The 24381-nt window shown below is 38.3% G+C and overlaps 1 protein-coding gene across 6 annotated transcripts in view; it reads left to right on the forward strand.

Moving 5' to 3' along the window:
- LOC103471835 (teneurin-3) overlaps positions 1 to 24381 on the forward strand; it is a 190230-nt gene that overhangs the window by 81034 nt on the left and 84815 nt on the right. For 5 of the 6 annotated variants that reach the window (XM_008421051.3, XM_008421052.3, XM_008421053.3 and 2 more), the window contains exons 5-6: positions 10007 to 10245; positions 23080 to 23205. In XM_008421051.3, coding sequence (XP_008419273.2) covers positions 10007 to 10245; positions 23080 to 23205 — 365 coding nt within the window. The remainder of the gene's footprint in view (positions 1 to 10006; positions 10246 to 23079; positions 23206 to 24381) is intronic. The other variant, XM_008421056.3, reaches the window with a different exon arrangement.

Genomic DNA, 24381 nt, shown 5'->3' on the forward strand with positions numbered 1-24381 from the left:
TCATGCAGCTCTGCAGACCTGCTCATGTGTGCACACGGTAAATTATTCTGTACAAGGGATTTGATTAAAAAAGTGTCAAGAATGAATCACAATGTTATGATCTTGCCTAATATATTTCCTGTGATATGACGACCCCTTTGAAAATAAAACACTCATTTGACAGCTTTAACTACTTTTACAGCAATTAGCAGTAATGAAATATGTGTGTAACCTCCCCTAGAAGTGTTGGTCTTCAAAGCCCGAGTGCGCTAATTTGACTTGGTACCAGCTAGCTTTCAGTGTTCTTTGAAAGAGTGAGAAATTCTGCACTGTTTAACCACTGATCATTATTTTATGGTGATTGATAAAGTCACTGATCTTGCTGCCAGGCAGCTTCTAACATAAATGTGGCTTATTTTCTCTCTAGAGGTACACCCAACGTTTCAGGAGAAGTTGAACAAAACAAACACCGACTTCCACACATGCATCTGATAGGGATTTAGTGATCCAGGCAGGTTACTACTGGAGACAATGTCAGGTTCATAAGAGTGAGAAAGTAGCTTTTTAGCAAAACTTCTTGTTCTTTTCATCAATCTCCAGCCATGTTTTAAAGACTCTGTAATAAGTGTACTCATCTGTACAGTTTGTTCTCAAATAAAGCTTTAATGAATCTCAAGCTGTGTTTTAAACAATCTCTATTAAGGATGTCACAGTGCAAAATTTTATTATGATGATTATTGCGTGCTGACTCATCACAGTTAGTAAAATGTACACAGTTTTGTTAAAATTGGTTTAAATATGCAAAAATGATTATTAGACAATGAAGTTATCAAGATAAGAGAGCTACTATTTAAATTTTTATGTCTCGGTGAGAAAAGAAATCATCAATATAAGCAATTTAATCTCTTCTATATGTGTAAAATAAATTATTTAAATTGGTGATTGTAACACAATAGATTTAATTGTCAGAAATAATAGGAAAGTTTCCTAAAGTTACTCAAAATCGAATGTAAATCTGTTAATCCAGTAAAACGGTTAATTCTCCACACATCACAGACAGATTACACCATATATGGATCTTGTGTTTTTAGTATATTAATTCAGTAACAACTGGCAGAAACTTTATCATAAAAATCATTAAGCAGGTCATAGTTTCATCTCGAATCTCTCTGTAGTTTTATCTATTTCAGGTTTGAATTATTTGCATGAGCAACATTAATTCATGAATACAGCCAAAACTGAATAACTCACGCTGTATCCAAGCAGTCCATTGTGAAGGCAATATTGTGCATAATAGACAAATGTGTTCAATATAATATCCAGTTCAAGACAAAGTATTTTGAATTTTAAACTTGAGAAGTTCAAGTCTAGATTCCTTAAAAGTTCGAAATGGTGCTTAAATTTAACTCTGATAAGCTAACAGTTAGCAGCTAACAGCCAGTTGAGGTGATAAATCATTTATGTCATATTTTTTAGTTATTTATTTACAGATTCTTTGCAGATTTCTCAAGATGGTATACAAATAATTGAAAGGTGATGGTTTGGTCAACCAAACGGTGAACTGAAGAACTACTTCCTTTGTAAAAGTCTGAAACATGAACCCATCAGGAAGAAAATAAAGCACTTATTTTCATATCAGAGGCTTAAAAAAAAGAGCAAAAAGCATGATCTACACTTAATCCCATTCTGAGAGGAACTGGATAGTGTTACTTTAATGAGAAATATGATTGTGTCTACATATGGCAATCTGCAGCCCTACTTTCTGATATGAACTTAGTATAATTCCATGAAGTGAATCTAAATTAAGTTTTATTCTTTTTATTTTGAAACCAGTGAGTCTGAGAAGTAACATTAGGCTGAGCAGTGATTCGGTTTGATATTGCCAACCACTGAGGAGACATTCAGATGTAAAAAAGGAAGGAGCACTTTTAATTCACCCTGCAGGTTTCTCTTACTCACCACTCAGCTTCACCGAAATAGTTTTTTGTGATGTTTTCAATTAGATATTCCATTGAATTTCTTTGTATAATGAAGTGCCATGCCTTTGTCTGTCTCCCTAGAGACCAATGCACATACGGGGCAATTACTCTCCAGCAATACTTAATCCTTTGTTTTTAAATAGTTTATACGAGTGGGAGTGAAATTCGTATTTTTAATGCCATTATCTTGTAAGAGAGAAGCTCCAGAGTCTATGTGCTTCACTGAATAAATTAAGGTGTGCATCTGCTGCTACATTTGAATGTCCTTTGGAGCCCACTTCAACGTTTTCTGCTCCTAAATTCAATGAGATTCAAATATGGCCGTCGTTATGATATTTCAGAATCAGTTCTTGAAGGCCTTGTGAGCCGCACGCTGCCGCTATAAATGTACTGTCAATCCTCATTGGATTCACGTGTCAAAGGAGTCCTTCGGTGAAATGAAATTATGTCTCAGCTCTAAAATCATCGCACGCCACTGTGTCCCACAGACAGTTCATTTTCCTGATGGAGAATGTGCTGGGATTGTTCTCGGGGGTGAGAATGAATGGGAGTGGTAATTCAAGTACGTGGGATTTGCTCTGTGTCTGTGCGTATGTGTGGACATAAGTGTGTGGTACGCACATGTAAATCATGACTCAGTCACGCTCCACATAAGAGGAGGGAAATTGAACTTTTTTTTTTCTGCAGTGTATGTCCACTCACTGTGTCATGATTGCACCAGGACTGATTAGTCATGTGTGAGATACCAGCCAACTGGCCCTCTGGAGCTGAGAGGAGCTCAAAGTGTTTGCTGGTTAACGGCCAATGTGGATGGTAGAGTAGACAAAGTAGTAATCCTCAAGATGTAGTTTTTTTTGTATGTGTTTGCCTTCTTATTTATTTTTGCCAAAATCTTTAGTGCCAAGCAAACACGTCTCCGCCATTTTCAGAGTTCTGTGGCATTTTCTATTTATTTTAGTATCTTTAGAAACTGTTACTGCTGCTGTTGATGCTGCATATCGTCTACAGATCTAAATTATTTAGCTACAATTTGAAGCAGTATAACGATGTTTAAAACTCAGTGTGGGGTAATATAAATAATTGTTCATATAAACAGTTATTGCACATTATAGTGGAGTAGTCCCCACCACAGCTGTCTCTAAAAATTACTCCAAGGCATAATTGTGCTAGAATTAGACTCCCAAGTTTGACTAAAAATATTCATGATGCATAACATTATGAACACTGATAGATACATGCTGGCAAATGTTAGTGGGTGGATTCCATTAGGCAGCAAGTGAGAGTGTTGTAGAAAAAGTTCTTGGTTGTGAAGCAGGAAAAACAGGCAACTGTAAAGATTTGAGCGAGAATGAGAAGGAGCCAGATCCTGATGGGAAGAGGATCGAGGCAGAGCGTCTCCACAACTGTGGTTGTTGTGGAGCATATTCAGTCTGCAGAGGTCAGACTACCACAAGAAGTCGGAAGAATGAACATGTTGAAATACATTGTACTTTGTAGCTTGTTGTCCAGTACGTGCTCGCCACTGTCTGCAGTCAAGAGCACAAACCAAAGGGAAGTGAGCACCAGGACTGAACCACAGAGCAGAGGACGAAGGTGGACTTTATCGATCCAGTGGAGCATCTGTGGGATGTGCTGGACAAACAAGTCCGACCCATGGAGGCCCAAGCCCCCAGCTCACAGGATTAGAGGATCTGTGGCGGACATCTTGGCATCAGATTCCCCAGGACACGTTCAGGGGTTTAGTGGAGTCCGTGCATTCACATGTATGGAGCAAATAGAGCAACAAATCTCCCATTTTTAAAACTTTTTTTGCTTCTTCAAATTTGGGCCCCAAAAATCTGATCATTTGCTGCATCCATAAAGTATGTCCATTGTTATAAATAAAATTCATCACTGAATAATAAAGTTCCCCTTGTCAAGGGCTAGTAAATAGTTGATATTTATATTTTTAATTAATTTGAAACCACTTTATGAATCAGTTTTTATAATACATTAATTGAGGGTGAGACAAAACTGACTAATTTCTCACCAAATGGACTAAATCTGTTCATTTAGGAGTTGCTCAGTTAATAATTTCTGAGCATGCATTAGCATTTATAAATATTATTCTTTAGCCTTTAATACTGTACTTTATCACTGCATTATAAAAAAAGCTACAATTATCAAAATTGTAAAATTGCAAAGCTACCTATGTCAGGGTAACAAGTCAGTCTGAAATGGTTGGTTTAATTCCAGATGAAATATACAGGTAAACAGATTTGGCTCTCTATTTGGAAATAAATTGATAATGTTTGACTCTTTATTGCCTTTTAACAATGTATTATACATTCTCATTAATGATTTATGAAAGTGCTTGCAGCTTAATTAATAACATATCTAAAAACTATTTATAAGGAGAGCCTAATAACAATGACAAATATTTAAAATAATTATATTTTTCCTCCATTTTATCTCCTCTCAGGTGACAAAAGTTGCTTATTTTCAACATGATCTCTTCAGTCAGACATTTTACAGCAATGGAGAGAAATGGTACTGAGTCTGAAAATGTAAAACAGTAGAAAATGTTGCGTTGCATTGCAGTATTCACGTAGACTGCAAGCTGCACAGACCAACTGGTCTGCAGCAGGAAGATGAGAAACCACTCAGATGTCCTGCATTCTGGGTCTGCTGCAATAAAGCTTCTCAGCATTTGTAGAACCAGGATCCCAGAAGCTATTTTCCAGTTAAACCTGTAAACTTTTATATAAGCACTTTTATATGAGCATGTGGGGGAAAGAAGGAATAGATGTGAAAACCAAGACTGTTAGGTGCATCACATGCAATAAATCAATCTGTTTATTCAGGTTGGGTTTGCTCCATTTTTATAACACAATCAAGCACTCTTGCATGCATCAATGGATTCGGGTAGTTTAGGGAGGTGGTCATAATGATACGCCCAATTACAGTATGTGCACAGCAGCTAAACTGTTGTTCTGTCAAACACAATCAGAGTTATTAAAAATGATAAAACCCCACCTGCAAATAATCCGAGCCCCCTGCAGCAGCGATCCAGGGTTGCCCCCCGCTGCTTTCCTTGGGCAGGATGACACTGAAGAACAACCTGATGGTGCAGAGCTAGCAGCAGCATCGTAGCACCTGCTAGCAGACCCCCTGTCAACAGGGCAGGTGGTGCTTTGATGAGGAGACCACTGCGACAGCGAGTGTGAAAACAAGTCACTGCAATGTCAAATTACATCTGTGGTCATTTTTTTGAGGCCATATTTAAAGCAACCTGATTATTCCAGCTCTCACCTTGGATTTCTGGGGCTAACTCGGAGCGCTGGTGAACATGCAGATTACACATTCTGAAGCGCTCCATCCTCATTGTTTCTTATGTGCTCTCTCGCCCCTACAGCTGGAGCTTAGCCATGGACACATCCACCCACTCCGTGTTTAGTCTTTTGTCCTCTTTGAGCATGTTTTTAAATGTCATCATGATGACAAGCAATGTTGTGAGTGCAGAGGAGAGCAGGCCGGCTGCCGCCTTTGTGTTTCAGGCTCCTCAATGGGACAGACAGGCGTGCACACCAACACGCCGCCATCTCACCGACACTCAGGCATTCATTCTCAGCCTCACACTCTCCTCATTGTCTCTCTTCCTTCTCTCTCTCTTGCGCTCACAACACACCACTGGCAGGATTAGCATAGTAATGTGCCATGTTGCATCACACTGACTGGAATCAATTACAGCCGGTCATCCAGTGTCTATAGCAGAAGACATTTACACTAGTCTGCTGTTTGTTAATCATGTCCAACAGGAGTTTATCTTTAGACCCCTTCAGTCTGCATTTTAGAAAGAAAAGACAGAGGGGTAACATGAAAGCCACCAACATGGGAATTACTTTAAATGTCAAGTGTAATAAATGTCCAAAAAAGGAATTTGTCTCAGATGCTGGAGCATAAAGATTTTCACTCATTCACTGGTGTCCTGGTATGAACACCCAGTAGTCATTTTCAGCAGTGCATATTTTCTGAATGCAACTTTTTACATGTCTGGTGCAGCTGTAGTACCTTGTAGTGCCAGTTGAAACCTTCTGAACTGTTGCCTATTTTATCATATTTAAACCACAAACATGGGATTTTCAGCTTCAAAACCTGTTTGTGGGTCTATTATCTGAAATTCCAATAAAATACAATGACGTTTGTGGCAGCAACATAGAAAAAGTTAACTTTTTTAACTGGTATGAATATTTTAAGGCACCCTATAAGTAATATTTCTTTATGGTATTATGGTGTTTTTTTCTGTTTCTCAAGTTCAGCTGCTTTAGAATTGAAGGCCATAAGAGAATAATATATTCATAGCATTGCTTAAATAAGATTGTGCACAGATTTCACTGCATCTGTTTGCAGGCAACACTGTTTCCACACTATCTACCCAGAATGCATTAGGTATTCACCTTCCTTAGATAGAGTACAGTTTCTTCTTGCACACGTGTGCACGAATCCACGAGTCTGTCGAGCTCATCAGATTGCATCTACTTACACTTAACTCCCCAGACAGCAGGGTCTATTTGCCTGTGTGTCTGACTGCACGTCTGCCGCCGCCAACGTTGTGCAAGTTTTGACCTCAATTCATGCCGAACTCCATATTACGGAGTCTGCCGCTGCAGCTACAGCACGGATTGTTCTAGAATGAGTAATCAGAACTTTTTCCTGGTTGCAGATTGCGGCCGCATTGTCATTCCGTCTATGTGGCATCGTAACCTTTAAATGGAATCCCTGTCTGATCATAACGGCACGCGTCAGTCAGGGGCGTCGAAGAGCTCATCTGACATTTGTTCTTTTAGTCAGGAATTGATCAGAACAGATTTTACCTCAGAGGGAACCTCACAGGAGACAAACAGCGGCTGAAATATCAGCTGCAGCACCGAAATGTGAGCATCGTCTCATGGAGAGCACGTAAAAACAGCACACTCCACTCGACGTGGGAAACTTTAGAAAGAAAATCCTTTTGCACTGAAGTGTTTTGATGACAGAAACAGAGCACTTTAGGAACATTCAGAGTACTTCTAATTATTAAGTGGAACTACACAAAATTTCAGCTTTCTGCCTTAGACTTTCCACTCAGTTTGCCAGATTTCAAGCTTTTTAGGGAAGAATCGCAGCCTTTACAAAGATTACATAGATACTTCACAGATACTGCACAAATAATTGATGAGCAAACAGGCTTTATCAGTATATTGGTAAGTTTGAATTTTCAGTTACCCTGGCAACCTCTTCTCTCGGGATCTGCACCGACATAAAACCCACCAAAGTGAGGAGAAATGTTATGTGAGAATTTTAGAAGTACAGAAAAATGAAGATGTTAGTGGAGCAAAGCAAGTTTCAGAACTTTCAGAACATCATGTTCATTGGCCTAACTAGGTTTTTATATGAAAATATAGTTGAATTCGCTCCTGCTTTTTCTTCAAAAAAGATCTTTGTGTTTTTTCATTAAACTGTCCTAAAAAAACAACCAAAAAACTTTTGTTTTGTCACCAACATCCAATTTGAGTCAACTTATAGTCTCAGCTAATTAGTATTAAATACGCTTGATTGACCCCAGAAAAGTAAATAAATAAAAAATTTAATAAAATAGCTTTTGACACTTTAAAACCAGATGTATTGCATTTTCTGTGCCTTTGACCAATTAAGAAAAGCCCAGATATTTATGTCATGACTTTGTCTGCTTGGATCATTTAAAGGGGGATATAAAGAATGAAATTTTCTATTTTGTCCTTTATATATGTTTTATGTTATTAACTCATCAAAAATATACCTTGAGGGTTGCTTTGGTTTTTTTCCTGCATGTGTGACGAATCCTTGAATCTCCGCTGGCGGCCATTCAGGCGCCTGCAGCAACAATTAGCAAACACCTGGTGGAACTGTGCATCCGCTGACCTGAACATACTGACCATTTCTCAGTCCAATGCTCCGGTTGTAAATGGTATAATGAGAAGCATTGTTGTGACGTGCTGAAGGCATAAGATCTGAAAGAGTAGAAGCTTCTTAAAGAGACAGACACCAATTTCAAGGCATCAAATTGCGAAGTCAAATTTCTGTTTATTCATGTTTGATATATATTCAGCTTTTTTATAAAACTCAATGTAACAGAGTTAATTGATTGTACTATGTTCCTGGGAAATACATAACACCACCACTGTAAAACACTGGATTTAAATGGAGGCACATCTGTTTACGTTTTGTAAAATTTCACCCCAAACACACTGCTTACTCCACAAGTATAAACAAGACGTGGATGTGCAGCAGTCACAGATTTCAGAAAATAGACATGGTACAAAATGAACAAGAACAAAAGCAAAATACTGCATTAAAGTGCTGGCTGAAGCTGGTCAAAGTGTCATCAGTGTAACTAGTCCTGCACCAACATGGGCTGAAAAGCCGGTCATTGAGGAAGAAGCCACATCTCCAAATACAAGATAAAAATCCACAATACAGTTTGCAAAAATGTCCCAGGTCATTTTGAGTATTTTTTGAGACAGGTCCTGTAATCTGTATAGAATGCGCTCGTAATAATCATTGTTATAATAGAAATTTAAATTAAACACTCCCTAACTGTGTAGTACGACAGTGGCAGCATCATGTTTTGTGGGTACTTTTCTGCAGGACGGACTTTAGTATGGTTTGATAAGAACATCTTGTAAACATCTGACAAAATAAGTGATTAGAGTTGAAAAGGTGTGTAAGACAGAAATGTGTGTCTGGAAGAATGGGCTAAAGTTACTGCAAACAAAATGTTTGACCCAAGTTTAAAAAACAAATTCCAACCAAAAGCTAAGAAACTTTATGTTAACTTGTGATGCTGGATAACAAGCAGTGTAAAAAAAAGAGAAAAAAATTGGATTATTTGGATCACACAAAACATCAGGTATATTCTGTTTAATGGCAGAGAAAGAAAAAAAAGTTAAATGTATTTTTATTCAGTGTAAATGTAAATACCATGTATGAACTATATATGATTATTTAAGTAGATTCTGAAACTTGTGACCTCTCTACATTTTGAAGGACAACGTTGAGCTCCAGCCCAAAGTGTTCCAGTTGAACAGGCAGAACCGTGATGGAGCCAGAGAGGCACCCTTAGGTGGAATGTGTGCAAGAGAGCATGTGAAGTGTTCATGCAGAGCAGCCTCTCCTGAATAATAAAATAACCTAAAACAATCCATTCATGATTATATTTTAGGGGGTTTTATACTAAAAAAAGACATGCCAGTTCTTTTGTTTTCTAGCTCTTACTTTTGGAGTACTGCATTTTGCACTAATGATAAATTCTGTTTCACTGTTTCTCTCCTTTAAACTCACATAAGCAATTTGATTACCTGCAAAAGAACAGCGTGGCGTTCATTTAAACCTTTTGTTTGGAGCTTCTAATTATTTCAGATATAAAAAAAAAAAAAACAATACACAAAAACAAGTGTGAAATCGTACGTTTGTTTAGAATTTGGTTAAATAAAAAGCAGTATAATAATACAGCTGCAGTCTGGTATAATGTCTGCAAACCGTGGTCAATTTGTTCAATTTCCCTGGCTGTCCCCATAAGCCGGAAGGCATTTGGGTATTAATCTCTAAGTAGTGGCAAGTGTGGCAACAAGACTTAATTCATTTACTTAAGAGCTTTTCACGTGGGGTTTAAAAGTTAATAAGACGATCACTCTGTGGTGTATTTGATTAAACCCTGTTAATTACCCCAGGTATAATGGGCTATTAGCAAAGGCCCGGTTGTAAAAGGGCAAAAGTGAGATTATTGTTTTTATGAGGTACTTTTGGTCCACCTTTCTCAGTGTCAGGATAAGATTGGATATTAGATTAAAGCTGAGATCCTCCTGCAGAGTTGCTCGTGTTGGAGTCTTTGAGTGGTGTTAAATATGTTCGAGTTAATCACTTTTATTAAGATTTTAGCAGCTTAAACTGATTCGTAACTCATTTAAGCTATTAGGATTTGAGTTAATGCTAGAGAGCAGCCAGCTTTTAAATTCATAAGATTATAATCTTCATTTTCATTTTTGTTTCAGGCACTTTCTATTTAAAACGGGGACGGGAACCACACCGTTCTTTGGCGCCACAGCTCCCGGTTACACCATGGCAACAGGAACCGTTTACTCCACGCCTGCACGCCCTTTGCCCAGAAACACTCTGTCCAGGGGGGCTTTCAAGTTCAAGAAGTCACCTAAACACTGTTCCTGGAAATGCACTGCCCTGATCGCCGTGGCCGTGGCCGTAGTGCTCTCCATCATTCTCTGCTACTGCATAGGTAAGGCTCAGAGGAGATTACAGCAGCTGTGACGTTTGGCAGAAGTTTAAATTTGGTTGCACTGCACGCATGGGAAAGTTTCAGGAAACGTATTTGCCTCCAAGAATCTGACAGCTATTAAAACAGCTTTAAAAGAAAAAAATCCGAAGGTTGACCTGTTTCCTCCCAAAACTTTAAATGAGTGTGAAGCAGAGTTTTGCTTTAGTCTCAGTCATGGACGCACATCAGGGTCCTTTTTCTTCAGCACTTCTATCAGATTTAGCACCTTATACAAAAGTATGTACACCCTTAAACATTCTTCACACTTGCAATTTCTGAAAAGTGTGGAACACATGGCATTCACCCCTCTACCCAACCTTTTCCACATGGTATGTCTCCCTGATACAGCTTACAGAGGGACTTCTTTTGGCTTCTTTCAGGGATATTTTCTCCTTTCCAGTCGTCCATTAAGACCAAATTTAATAAAGAACGGCTAATAGTTATCCTGTGGAGAGACGATCCCACCTGAGCTGTGGAGTTCTGCATCTCCTCCACAGTTGCCATGATCTTCTATGATTAATTCTAACAGGGTCATGTTGGGTTACCAGTAACAATCAGTAGTCATTGTATTTTTTCATAATTGTAGCGGCGCTGCGACAGTCACTGGTTGGGTTCGTTAGATTTACAAATTCAATGTTTGTTTGTTTTTTCCACTGTTGGCTCAAGGAGAACATTGACTGATGCCAAAATATTAGAAAATAGGACTGAATATAATCACTGTGTCCTTTAGCAGAATGATTGCAACCACTTAATGTTACTGTGTTGAAGTATCCTACTGGACAATGAGTAAGATTTAATTTAGAGCAGCTTTTGTGTTTTTGGTGTGTTGAATGCAGAGATAAATTTGTTGTGGAAAATAGAAAAACAAAATTACACTCTCATTATAAAATTACATTTTTCTATGATTAAAAATAAAAAATATGTTAACAATAAGACATTTCCTGACAATAAAAAGTCAGAAATATATAAAGAATATTAAAGCCAAGTAAAAAAAGACAGAAATCCTCAAAAGTTTACATTGTAAATTTATGAGATGCACAGCTGGATCATTTTCAAAGGGTGTTTTTTAAAATCAGATTTTCCGATGTCTGAAAATATACTAGTTTAGATAAAGCATATATTATAGAATAATATATGTTTTTTTAAGCAAATTTATGACTTTGAGAATATCAGGCTCCCAGTTTCTGAGCTTTTTGGCAGAAATGATCTACAATGGCCCTGGTTCTCCGTCGTAACGCCCCTCTTTAGTTCGCCGTTGAGCTGATTCTATTTACAGATGATGGATTGAAGTTTGTGGTTGCAACATAACAAAACGAGGTATAAATTGCCTTGCAGGGTATTGTTGGTACAGTTTTCGTATCAATTCATAAACAGACTCCAATTTTTCACCATCAGAACCCAGTCGACTGTTTCAAATCTGTTTATTTGGAAGAATCAACAAAAAGCCACACACATTCAGCTGCAGCTGAGAGTTTTTGAGGACTCGGTGACGAGGTGCAGTTCTACCTGTCACATGAGTTCATGCAACCAGTATATCTTTTTGTGCCAGAGGCACTGAATTTCAGATTTAGGTGGGGGAATATTATCTGCTTTGGCATTGAACAATTGTCTTCCGGTCAAATGGAACAAATGATTGACGTGCCGCTGGGAGTGAATGGAGATGGCATTCCTCCTCCTTGCTGTTCTGCAGCAATTGCAGATGTCGAGATAGGATTCAGAGGAGTTTATCTGACCAAGCCTTCAGTCAGATATGCAGACAATGCATCAGTACATCCTCTAATAATAAAAAAAAATTGTTGTTGCTTTTCTATTTGACAGGAAGCCGTGCATCATCCCAGTGTTTGTGATCAAACGCTTCGCAGAACAAGGCCCCGTTTATGTCCACCTGAGTTTACATTAAAACGGCATCTCTGAAGTTCAAACAGGATTGTTTTAGTGAAGTTTTTGAACCAAATTTGTATAAAAAGAGAAGAAGTTTCCAGAACATGGAATGTAAAGGAGAGATTGGTCCACAAAGCCTTTGTTCTACAAGAACTAAAACTGTCCTATGTGGTGAAACAGGAAACGCTTTTATCTCGGTCAGGAGGATAAGATACTCTCCCTCCTTGGGGCATTATTTCTTACAAGAAAGCGTTTTTCTTTTTTTGCTGTTTTTATAGCATATGTCAAAGCTGACTCCTTGGTAACCTTTGGAATCTTGACCACAGCAATAAACCTGTTACAGATTCATCTTCCCTCATGCCCTCCCTTGTCATCCAAGCCCTTAATCCTTCCACTGTGGCTTTCTGCCTGAGCGGATATATAAGTATTCACCCAGCTTGGAGGCAGAGGAAATGTGACACCGTTGTATAAAGAGAAATATAGCGATGTTGGAGAGATCCTATATAACCAGCAGTGGTGGAGAAAGTACTCAAAAAATTTACTTAAGTAAAAGTACAAATACACAGACAAAAATGTACTCAAGTAAAAGTCAAAGTACCACATTAACATTTTACTTAAGTAAAAGTAAAAAAGTACTGGTTTTTAAAAATACTTAAGTATTAAAAGTAAAAGTACTTGCTAATGCATTGCCTAAACACTAATATCATTAAGTGTATTGATCATATGATCATATGCCACAGATAAAGCTTGTTTTTATTGAGTTTACTCTGTAACATAGGTTAGACTTAGATATGTGATTCTATGCATCATAATTTCAGGGATGGAAACATCTCGTCTCCTGTCCTAACATAACATGAACTTCACTTTTTTGCCACACATTTATTTTGAAAGAAATCCAACTGGCAGAGGAGGACATGGAACCAAGGAGCCTCATAGCAGAGTTGTAGTCTATACCACCGAACCCAAGACCAAATCAAAACCAGCACCCGGTGCTACATGACAATAAAATTAAGTGCACCTATCAAAACTGCTTCTCAAATTGATCTGAAAGATTCACTTTCCCACCTAGATATTAAATACTTAGAGCTGAAATAAATTTAACCAGTATCAATTCAAACTCTTCTTCATTCTGTTTTGCTTTCATCTCTGTGCCACAATACACAGGTCTCCTGCCATCCCTAAAGAACTAACACCCTGGGCGGTTGCCCATATTGCTAATGTCAGAAATAATAATTGTCTGCACCATTAAACATAGCAATTAACAACGCTCAACTATGAACACTGTCCAAGGCCCAATAAGCAACAAGTAACCAAGCAGGAGGAGCACCGTGACTGTTCTCATCCTCCCTCCTGCTGCAACGTCTGCCACCATGACAGGTGACCAAAGAGCAATGAGCATGCTCTGCGTTCCTACATTCTTGTTTTATTTATTCGCCAATTAAATATAAAGATATTTTAATGAAATAAAATAGCTACTGCAGTGTACACAGAGCATTACAAGAACAAAGAACAGCTCTCAGTGAGGCTTTAGCACTATAGGACTTGGTCAAGATCCGTCCAGAAGAATCGGATCGTCCATGAATGTCATATTACAATATTGCACTTTGGTCACAGCGTTGTCCCATATCTGCGACATGTCAGTCATGCAGATGCAACATGTGTCTCAGTCAATACAGCTAGCTTTGCTAGCATCACGTCCACGGAGCTTACCTTTCTTTAAGCTTTCCTTCCAAGTGACATTAAAAATTGGACGAAGTCCCACCGTCTGTGAAAGCGAAGCGCTGCTGATTTTACATGTCGCCATATCTTATGACTTATGCAGCGCTATTATATTACTGACGCTCAGAGGAAACCACTGCGCATGTCTTGGAGCTCCGCGTGCGAGTAAAGGTGGAGCCGATGGGTGACGACAGACACTAAGTCACGTTATTGCTTGGATTTTACGGCGCCACCTTAAGTCCCTGAACTTCACATTTTAACGGAAAAAAAAAACACAATGCGACTTGGATGTAACGAGTAACGCGACAGTTTTGTAGAAATGTAGTGAAGTAGAAAGTACAGATACTTACTGTAAAATGTAGTGGAGTAAAAGTAGAAAGTAGCCATTATTAAATCTACTTAAGTAAAGTACAGATACACGAAAATTGTACTTAAGTACAGTAACGACGTACTTGTACTTCGTTACTTCCCACCACTGATAACCAGTGTTTTATTGCTGAACAGAGAGGGGAAGTGCTCCCTTTGAGGAGAGGTCATAAATGTGCTACATCAGTATCGATATTCATAATCCCTTCATTGACTTAACTGGTTTGTTACTTTGTGCGGTTCACACTGTGATACAATGACTAATGTGCTCAGCTTACTGAGGGAAAATCTAACTTCTCCAGCTATTGTTTCAAACTGCTCTGCTATATTTATCCATTCACAACATTTTTATTCTTAACAATCTCATAAATCTCTGCAGAGCTATTGGGGTTTGTTTGCAGGGTGTGAATTATACTTAATAATTTGGATACCTGGATTTTTTTCATCATTATGTGATATCAGAGCAATAAATGTATTTCATTAATGTCAAGTCTTACAATAAAGATGCTGGAATTAAGTTCACATATATGATTTAGATAACTGTAAGCATTTAATGTTTCATATGAAAAATCAATATTACTATCCATCCATCCATTTTCTTACACCCTTGTCCCTCAGGGGTTCGGGAGGGTTGCTGGTGCCTCTCCAGTTAACGTACCTGGTGAGAGGCGGGGTCACCTGGACAGGTCGCCAGTCTGTTGCAGGGCAATTAACCTGACAGTCATGTTTTTGGACTGTGGAGGGAAACCAGAGTACCTGGAGAAAACCCACCATGCACAGGGAGAACATGGAGACTCCATGCAGAAAGACTGGGGCCGGGAATCGAACCTAGAACCTTCTTGCTGCAAGGCAACAGCTCTACCAGCTGCGCCACTGTGCAGCCCTAATATTACTATCCATCCACTCATTTTTATTATTATTAATAAGATTACCCTCTTGTTAATTACCCTTAGATCAATAACTGTTGCTTTAAAAACACTTAAACTCTTTAGATGTATTCTTCTGTAAATTTTGCTAAAATGGTTTGAAAAGTTTCTGGATCTTGTGACAAAACCCTTCCTTAATAATCTCTTCTGTTACAGTCATTAATTACGTAAAAAAATAAATTTAATGTTGTTTTATAAGCTGTTACTAGTGCTGATGGTGTTTCTGTAATGTAGATATTCATGCCTTGTGTCAAAGGCATGGATCCCAATATTCCCAGATTCTTCATGCTCCATGACATACTGAGGTTAAAAGATAAAAAATATGTTGGATTCATCTTCCCTCATGCCCTCCCTTGTCATCCAAGCCCTTAGCTTTCATGTTGCTGCTGATGCTCCTCCTTAGGGCTCCAGAGTTTTCTCCTCAGATATTTAATTATTAATTGCAGTAAAAACCTGAGACCGCTTCCACCCGCCTAGATGTTTGTAAATTCACAGAGATTACAGTAGATGTTGTGTTTTTTCGTTTTTAACTCTAAAATATCTCTGCAGAAGGTGATTCTGAGCTGCAGACTGATCACTGGCATGTAGCTTCTGCTACAGGTGAAAATCTACAAATATTTGATTTCCAAAAACACAGAACCTCCGGATCAGTGGTCTCAGCCGATATCCATAACACCCAGTGATGATTTATTCCTGTTATCAGATCATTTGCATTTTATATGTAGCACATAATCAAAACTATAAAGGTCATAATTCACACACTGATTCTAGTCACCTGCCATCTGCAAATATTTTGAGCCAACCTGCAAGAAACATCTTTAAAATGTAACACAGCAGATTTTTTTAATGATAATTACATTCAATTTTTTTTGTCTAATTACCAGCAATGAGAACATTAACATTTGATAAGAGGATTGTTTTTTAAAATAAAGATAAAAGATAAAACTCTAAATTTTGAGCCTGAGTGGATTTTCTTTCTTTGAAAAGATTTTAGGTTGCAGAGCTCTTAATTACTTTCATATCAAAGGTGGAGATAGAGGAAACTAACAATACGAACTGAAAAAAATTAAAATTATACTACTAAGCCCGCATAAATTAATAGTTACACACAACGTAATCATTTAGTTGTTCTGATTCCTAGAGTCCACAGATTTCTAAAAAACTATGCTTCTGCTTCTGAGAAAGAACTATTCATCAACTATTCATGAAATGCAATTTTTGAAATGAATTCACAACAATCTAAGGTTGAAAACAGAACAAAGCACACTTAGCATCTGATTTTAGAAAGTGAAATGTATTTGCAGCAGAATCAGGAGCAACACATCAGATGCTAATATCAGCAGGTCAATCCTGTGCAGGTCACCATTCCTATTCACTGGAGTCATTTTGGAGAAAGATTTAAGATCTTAAGGTGAATATTAAACTAAATAAATACAATAATGTTTTTATCTTCCTACTGATTGCATTGTTTTTATAGGGAGATTCATTTTCCATTAGATTAAACGTTTTAGAAACCTGGTGTGTAGTTAATATGAACATTATTATGTCTGAAAAGCTTCAACTCTTTTTAACAGGCTTATTGTAAATATAATTGGGAATATAGACTTTTACCTATTTCATGAAGGTTCAAGTTGTAATCAGGGAGTCAAAGTCTGGCTTTTCTCTCTCCCATCATTCAGAAACAGTTTTGGACTCGAGTCTTCCTGAACTGGGCTCATTTATTTTTGGGAATTTCATGTCTATGTTTGAGTGTTTTTAACAGATTCACCCTTGTTTCTCTTGCCTCAAGGTGTCTGAGAATGTTTGCACAACTTCTCATATCTTGCATTCACCACCTGGCGCCATGACTGAAATAGTGACAATGTGCACTCATATTTTAATACTCCCCCTCCGTCGGCTCACGCCGCCTCATTATTAAAAAGATAAGCTCCAAGACAAATAAATACACAGCTGCATTTGTTATTTGCCAAAATGGCCCATGTTTGAAGATAACGGCAACACACTAACTTATTTGCTTTGTGTTTTTATTTATGTAAAAAAAAAAAAATCTTCATAAGAAGAGCTGCATTAAAAATTTGGAGACTGGCTAATCGAGCGCAACAACTCCTGCAATTCAAATGAGGCAAACCTGCTGAGGTGAGTTTTTCCCATTACTGCAACCTGGCTGAACTGGAAGAATTTCAACAATTGTTCTGATAAAAGACAGGCCAATCAGAACCGATTTCAGCTCTGCTGCTCTGAGTGCAGAAACAACGCGGACAGATTGTGTGAAAACGAGAGAAAGATGACCTCCTCCTCTACCTCACTGCTCGTCTTTTGCCTTACAAATGTTAAAGATACTCATTTCCAAGTAATGTAACAGAAGTTATGGCTTGTTATTCTGTGTTGACATGGATGAAACTTCCTTAAACAGGATGGGAACCTCCATCTGTGAGATAAAAACATCACAGCTTCTAATTCTTACTGAACAGAAACAAAGAGAATCTGATCTTTGCTTCATTTGCCACAGAATCCTAAATTAAACCCTTGGTTAGGTTTGTAGAAGGGATTTTTTTTTCCAACTGGGAATGATGGAGAAACTGTCCTGAGTGCAGCAACTTCTCAACTCCGAGCTGCTCGGCTTGTTTCTAAGAATCCCCTGAAGGCATTTGTAGCAGCTAGCTTCTAGTAGAAATAATGTTTAGCTCCATAATCCAGAGCTGTTGAGCTCCAAGTTGTTGTTGTCGCTCTGACTGCAGATATGCCTCTTTTCTCTCGTATAAATGCATGAAAGTTACATGTATTAGAGGTTATTACTCTGTACCAGAGAATCTGAATATGACTCTGATCTGGAGCCAAGACACAGATCCAGTCTGTTTCCATGGCACACTAGAAACAGACTATATTACTGTAATATATATACTTTTACAAATACTTGGCTACTAAAGTCTTCAGTAACTAAGGTCCAGTGTGGACAGGTATCCAGTCCATCCCAGGACGACACAGAGACTCACAGGAATGAACACCTAAAGTCAGTTTTAAAGACATCAGTAAACCCAACAGTCATGTGTTTAGACTGTGGGAAGAAGCTGAATCTGAATCTGCACCTGTATGGGGAGAACATGCAAACTGCATGCAGAACGACCCCAGGCCGGGATTCGAACCCACGACCTTCTTGCTGCATAAAACTCTGCAGCTGCAGAATAAAGCCAATTCAAAAAAAGGGAAATTCAAAAATTGTGCAAAAAAAGGGATCAGTACTGTCTTATTATCGGTCAGTTTTCCATGAAAAATTCCATTTTCTTCCTTTGATAAATTTCTTAAATATCTAAATTCATTGATTCTTTGGAGCGACAATTTCTCACTGTCTGGGGTAGAAAAGCAACCTTTACTTTCACCCTCCACTCAGCAGAAAGGCTCATTTAGAGCCACACGTGTTTTATGACCTTTGCAAAAAAAGATAAAAATATAGTTTTGGAAGTTAACAAATTTGTTCTTATTTTGAAAAGGAAATAAACATAAAACTTTAGCAAAAAGAGGATGAATACATTTTCCTTAAGGGATGCCGTTTTTATATAAAAACATAACAAAAGCAACAGTTTACAACATAATAATAAACATTTATCTAAATATAATAATTTTAAGATTCTGTAATTGTTATGAAAATTCAATTTTATTAAGTTTACATCTGTTAACATCTGTATTAAACCATATTAAAAGCCATAGTTATGGTGTTTTTCAAGCTGCACAACTTTACACCAAAGTGTCAGACATTTACTGTGTTGCTGCATGGAAAGACAAAATAAAACATTTACAGAAATGTGAGGGTGTACTCACATTGAGATACTGTGTTTATTGTTGCTCTGAGTAAAGAAAGCCATTTTATTTGTTGAGGCATAAAAAGTAATTAATTTGGAAAAACATTGAGCACTCATTATGCTTCGTATTTATTAATTAGAGCAGCTTAGGGTCACTAATAAACAGTTGTAGGCATAAAGTGCTGCTTGTACATTGTAAACAGAATTAACAAATTGGATTTGTTGTTCTGGACCTTTGACCTTTGATCTGAAAATCAGATTTTATCACAAAGTCTGAGGTAGTTTTTATGGTGAAAACAGTATTTATTGCCTCAGCACAGGAAAGGCGTGGTGGATGTCAGAGCTCAAACAAGCATGGAGTGAACTTACAAATTCGAGCCCTCCGTCATCGCCGACATTGATGTTCCACCAGGGCACATTTTGACATCAGCGATTAGAAGCCTGCTCTTTCAGCCTTCTTGCTCCTGGCCTATAAATATTAATTGAGCTGGTCTGCGCTGTGTAGAAATAACTTATGTAAATTTATAAATTGAGGGCTATTCACCTCAAAGCAATTTGTTGATGAGGTAAGTGGAGATCCAAGCCAGAGTGCGCTGAGAGCAGCTCTCTGCGGTTCTGTCGCCTCTGATACACAATTTCCTTTCTCATGGAGGGTTTTTGACACAATGAGACAGATGTGCAGAGAACAGAACCTCTTCCCTTATTACGTTAAATTGATTTGGGGTCCAGAGTAAAAACGCAGCGCAGGAAATGTCCTTTCAGACAGAGAAACTTGTATCCAGCCTCATTTGTTCATTCTTACATTTCTTTAGGTTAATTGTTGTCGTGTTCATTTTAAACATGGCCGCCTCGTCGTCTCAGGGACAGCAGGTGTTATAGCCGAAAGAAAGAAGTTTTTAGTCAACTTAAAGGTTAAAGCAGAGCATTAAATGTGAAAATGATTAGTGGAAATGCTTCTCCTGTAAGGCTGCAGCTCCTTGTGTGAGTGCAGTAATTGTCCTGCAGCATTTCCCTTGATAAAGATGATTTTGTCTTTGTCTTTTAAATGCGTTTCTTGTTTCACTTCAAGGCATTTTCAAAGAAAGGAACCTGCTACTTTTTTTTTCTTCAAGTAATGTACTAACCTACTTTTATTTGGCGCTGTCAGTCTTTTTTTTCCAGTTTGGTGCATTATTTTCTTTTTAGACTGAGGTTCTGCCTTACACTCCATCTCCACAGCTGATGCTTTCAGATCTGATTAAGAGGCCGTTCTACCTCAGTGAGAGCCATGAACATGTTGATCCAAGAACTGGATGCTCTGTCCAGTAGGTGGCATTTATCTGGAGCTGCAGGTCCCATCTGGGCAGGTTTTTCAGAGCTGACGGATTAAATGCAACAAAACATTTCCAGGAGAGGAATACTTTAGGAGATCTCAGTAAGACGGAAAAATATATGAAAGAATTACTGTACAATTCAGGCTTGAAGATATTCGGTTTCAGCTACATTTTAATTCTTTCAGTGGGATTTCACATTGTGCCTGGGTTGGTGTATTTCATTTAAATTACAATTTTTGCTGTTTGAAAAATAATTCTTCAGAATAACTTTGAACCAAGACAACAATTCCAACATTTATATTTATTCATGAGTGTTTATTGAAATGAAGACATGAAATGTTGGGGAGTGTTATCATTCATAGTTTCTCTGCTCTGCTCTGAAGTATTTTCATATTTTGTTGGGCTACAATCTCAGACATCAGTGAACATTACTGGGATTTTGTTTGATAGACTATCAGAAATTAGTGCATAATCACAAAGTGAGTGAGTTTTTATACAAATAAATAGTTTTGTGGCGTTAACTGCTCAACCCCTTTTGATATAATACTCCGAAATAAAATCCACTGCAGCCAACGTCCTTCAGATGATTCTACACGGCAAACCAACACAGAATGATGAAAAATGACCCATAGATTTAAAATTTTTTACAAATAAAATTTAAAACATGTAGCATGCATTTGACACAAGCCCCTTTTAATCTAAGGATGTTTTTACACCAGATAGTCCAGTAAACACAGGTCAATTAAGGAACAAAATTGCAACATTGTTTCATTTTCTTCTGGTTTCGCTTTCACACTGCACTGTCAAACGAACCAAACCCTTTGAAAAACCGTTTCCCCTCCTCACCTGTGGGGGCGCTGCACCAAGAACTATAGAAGGAAACGACACAAAAACCTCTGGAAAGGACACTGAGTGCAACTTCCTTCTTCACAAAATGTAAACAAAAATGGAGTGACATCACATTTTAGCGATTGTAGGATTTCTCTTTAACAAAAGATCACCAGCCATTTCTTCCCCAAGTGCTGTTTGTTTTGGTTGTACTTAACCCGACTCTGTCAAAAGGACAACCCAATAAATTGGGAATTTGTGGAACAATTTAATTGAAGGAAAGTTCTTCTAAATGCCAGCTGACGAACCTTTACTAATCAGAAAACTCCACTGTTGATTTTGTGTCGATAGATTCATGTAGGATGAGAAGAGCAAGAAACAAGTCATGGCAGAAAATCTTCTGTTGTAACCCGAAAAGGCTGTGTCTAACTTTATCAAAGGCCTTTGAATTTAGGAATGACCAAAATTGATCAATGCTTCATATCGCCTCTTTTATTCACAAGGCTGACTGCAGTTCCTCCCACGTTTTCAGTGCATGTTCTGAATGTTTCCTGCATTATTTTGCAAGTTTCAGTTCACTGACTGAGATAAAGATGAAACACTCAAAGTCAGAAAAACACTGAGATGTGAACACAGTTCAAACCTTCTCCCACTTTAGTCGATGTGTTGAGATTTCTTTCATATTAGGCGACTCCTGTCACAGAAGCATTGTTCTTGTTAAAAGTATTGATGAAACAATCAGAAATTGTTTCCTCTGTCTGGTTCACTTTATTGGCTACAGAAATAGATTGTGGGGCCGAGTATGGTTTGGACTGAATATGCTAGATGGCTAAATATCATCACTCTGATGTCAAATCTGACTGAAATTCAAGGCTACGCCACACCTGTTCACTTGATCTGCCAAGGACACGTCTTCTGTGCTTCCCCATTCCACTGATGCCGTGTATTTCCATCAGGAGGCTTTTTACAAAGCACACCCGCACCCCGTTTCTTGACAAAGTATCTATTGACACGCTGTTCGTACCAGTTTTCCATCTCTCTTTTGGTCTCCTTCACATTTGATATTCTCTCTGGCCCTGCATCCACCTCTCATGTTATTTGCTGCAGTCGATATCCATCTTCCCAGCGTGCGACGGGTGTTGGAGAAAAGTTCCTCCCGCAGATCAAATGGTCGGAAATCAAGATGCTTCCTCAGCATGTTCCCTTGGCTGGTGACTTTGAAGGAGATAAGCCCTCTCGCTGCGCTTGCAGAAACGCCTCACTTTCCCAAAACAACAAGAGCACAGTTTGATTGCATCCAATTCTGTGACAATAAAGCAGGTTGTCTGAATGAAAGCCAGACACGTTTTAGTTATGTAAGACAACGAGAGGAGTGTTGCAGAGTCTAACCTTCTCACTTCCATCTCCTGCTGTGAGCATCTCTCTCAATACTCTGCTTTCCACTTTCTTAAAAGTCTTTCACTTCATGCCCCCCCCAGCCACCCAAGCCCCCCAGTCTGTCTCAGTCTTTCACACACAACTAGCAGCAACTCTTACATATTAGACTCCAGGAGTTTAAGACTTTTCCAGTGGATCTTGTGTTTGTCTGAAGTGGAAGCTTTGTGTCAAAATAGAAACTCCGGCTGCTGCTCTCTTTGATGCAGTAGCTGACACTTTGGAACCTTAATGAACAGCACTCCCTGAGGAAACATGCCACAATATCGATTGAAATGACTTTGTCTGGCCTGTGTCGCTGTAAGGTTTACACAAAAGCCACCCATTGGCCGACTGGCCACAGACAACAGACTGTAGAGGCGAATGTTTGGCGTTAAACTGCTGCTTTTTTCTGCCTGCACTGCGCATTCCCACAGGTCTTTTGTCCATAAGTGGCTTGATTGGTGGTTTGAAACTATTTGCGTTTTGCTTATTGTTTCCTGCAAGCCCACACAGTGATTTGTTTATCTTTTATGTCTGTGTTTTTCGCAGCAATGCACCTTTTTGGTCTCAACTGGCAGCTTCAGGAGTTGGAAAACCAGCCAGCTTTTGAAAACGGGGGAGTTGGGAAGGCAGGGCCCACCCAGTCAAGCATAGTAACAGCTCTGGCTGCTGATGGTGAGAAGAAAAGACACTGACATCTCCTGTACAATTAATCCTGCTGTTTCAAATTATTTTTTCTTTCTCATGCCAAATTTAATACTGAAACATTTGTGACTTTGCTTTTTAAATGTGCTTAATTGTTTTTATTGCAGGGTTTCTTCTTTTATGTCATTCTAAACTCCCAGTGGTGTCAAGCGAAAGCAAACGTTGACTTGTTGTCAGACACACTTGGATGGAGACGTAAATGGAAACTATGAAGAATTTTGTGCCAAAGATTGTTAGTGTCAGCTCTCAAAGTCTCCCCTATTTTTGACCCCCTTCTTCCCTCATTTTCTCTGACATTTTCCATCACTTGAAGCATTTTTCTTTTTTCTGTGTCAGCTGAAGTGATTAGAAATCGTCTGAGCTCCTTTTATTGGTCCTAGTGGACGTTACGACCTCATGTCCCTATAAAATGGGTCTTAGATGATGTCTTGACATTGTTCTTTTATCTTCGAAACTCGTCTCATGACTGAAACTCTTCTGGCTCATTTTAAACAGGAAGCAGGACAAACTAACATTGTGCCACTAACATGTTCCATCCTGCTTCAAAAGCTCGGCATGTTAATACTTCTGAAAGGTTTTAATGATTGTGATCATTAATAAAAGATTCATAGCGCTCTTTTTAGATCTTTATGAGCACTTTGGATTATGGCATCCTATTCTTTTCTTTCAGCTGAAGCATTGTGCTTTCATTAAAGAAATTCCTCTTGAATTATTTATTTTGTACTTAACAGGCAAGCTGAGTTGTTTTTCATCATCCTCAACTCCCCTTTCATGTGGCGTCCCTCAAGGGTGTCTTCTCAGTCCAACTGCTTAGTTAAAGTTATTCCAAGCATATAAAATCTTCAAATTTATGTTTGCTAAAAAAAAAATCTATCAACATGCTGTTGGGCTGATTGTTATTAAATTATAAATTGATACATTTAACGTTTTTACACCTTGACGTCTGTGTTGGTGTTTTATTGTTTTTGGCAACTTTTAAAAATCATTTTAAAGTAATTCTGACACCACATTTAAACTTCATGAATATATTAATTCTGTTGGGAAGATCCTTTTCATCCAGCTCACTCCTCTTTCTCAACAAAGTATTTCAGATCTAAGAAAGATTACTGTAGTGTATTTGTGGGTATCAGCTGATCTGTAGTCTCC

Source organism: Poecilia reticulata, chromosome 10 (genome assembly GCF_904066995.2).
Source record: "Poecilia reticulata chromosome 10, P_reticulata-male-v2, whole genome shotgun sequence".
Lineage (NCBI taxonomy): Eukaryota > Metazoa > Chordata > Actinopteri > Cyprinodontiformes > Poeciliidae > Poecilia > Poecilia reticulata.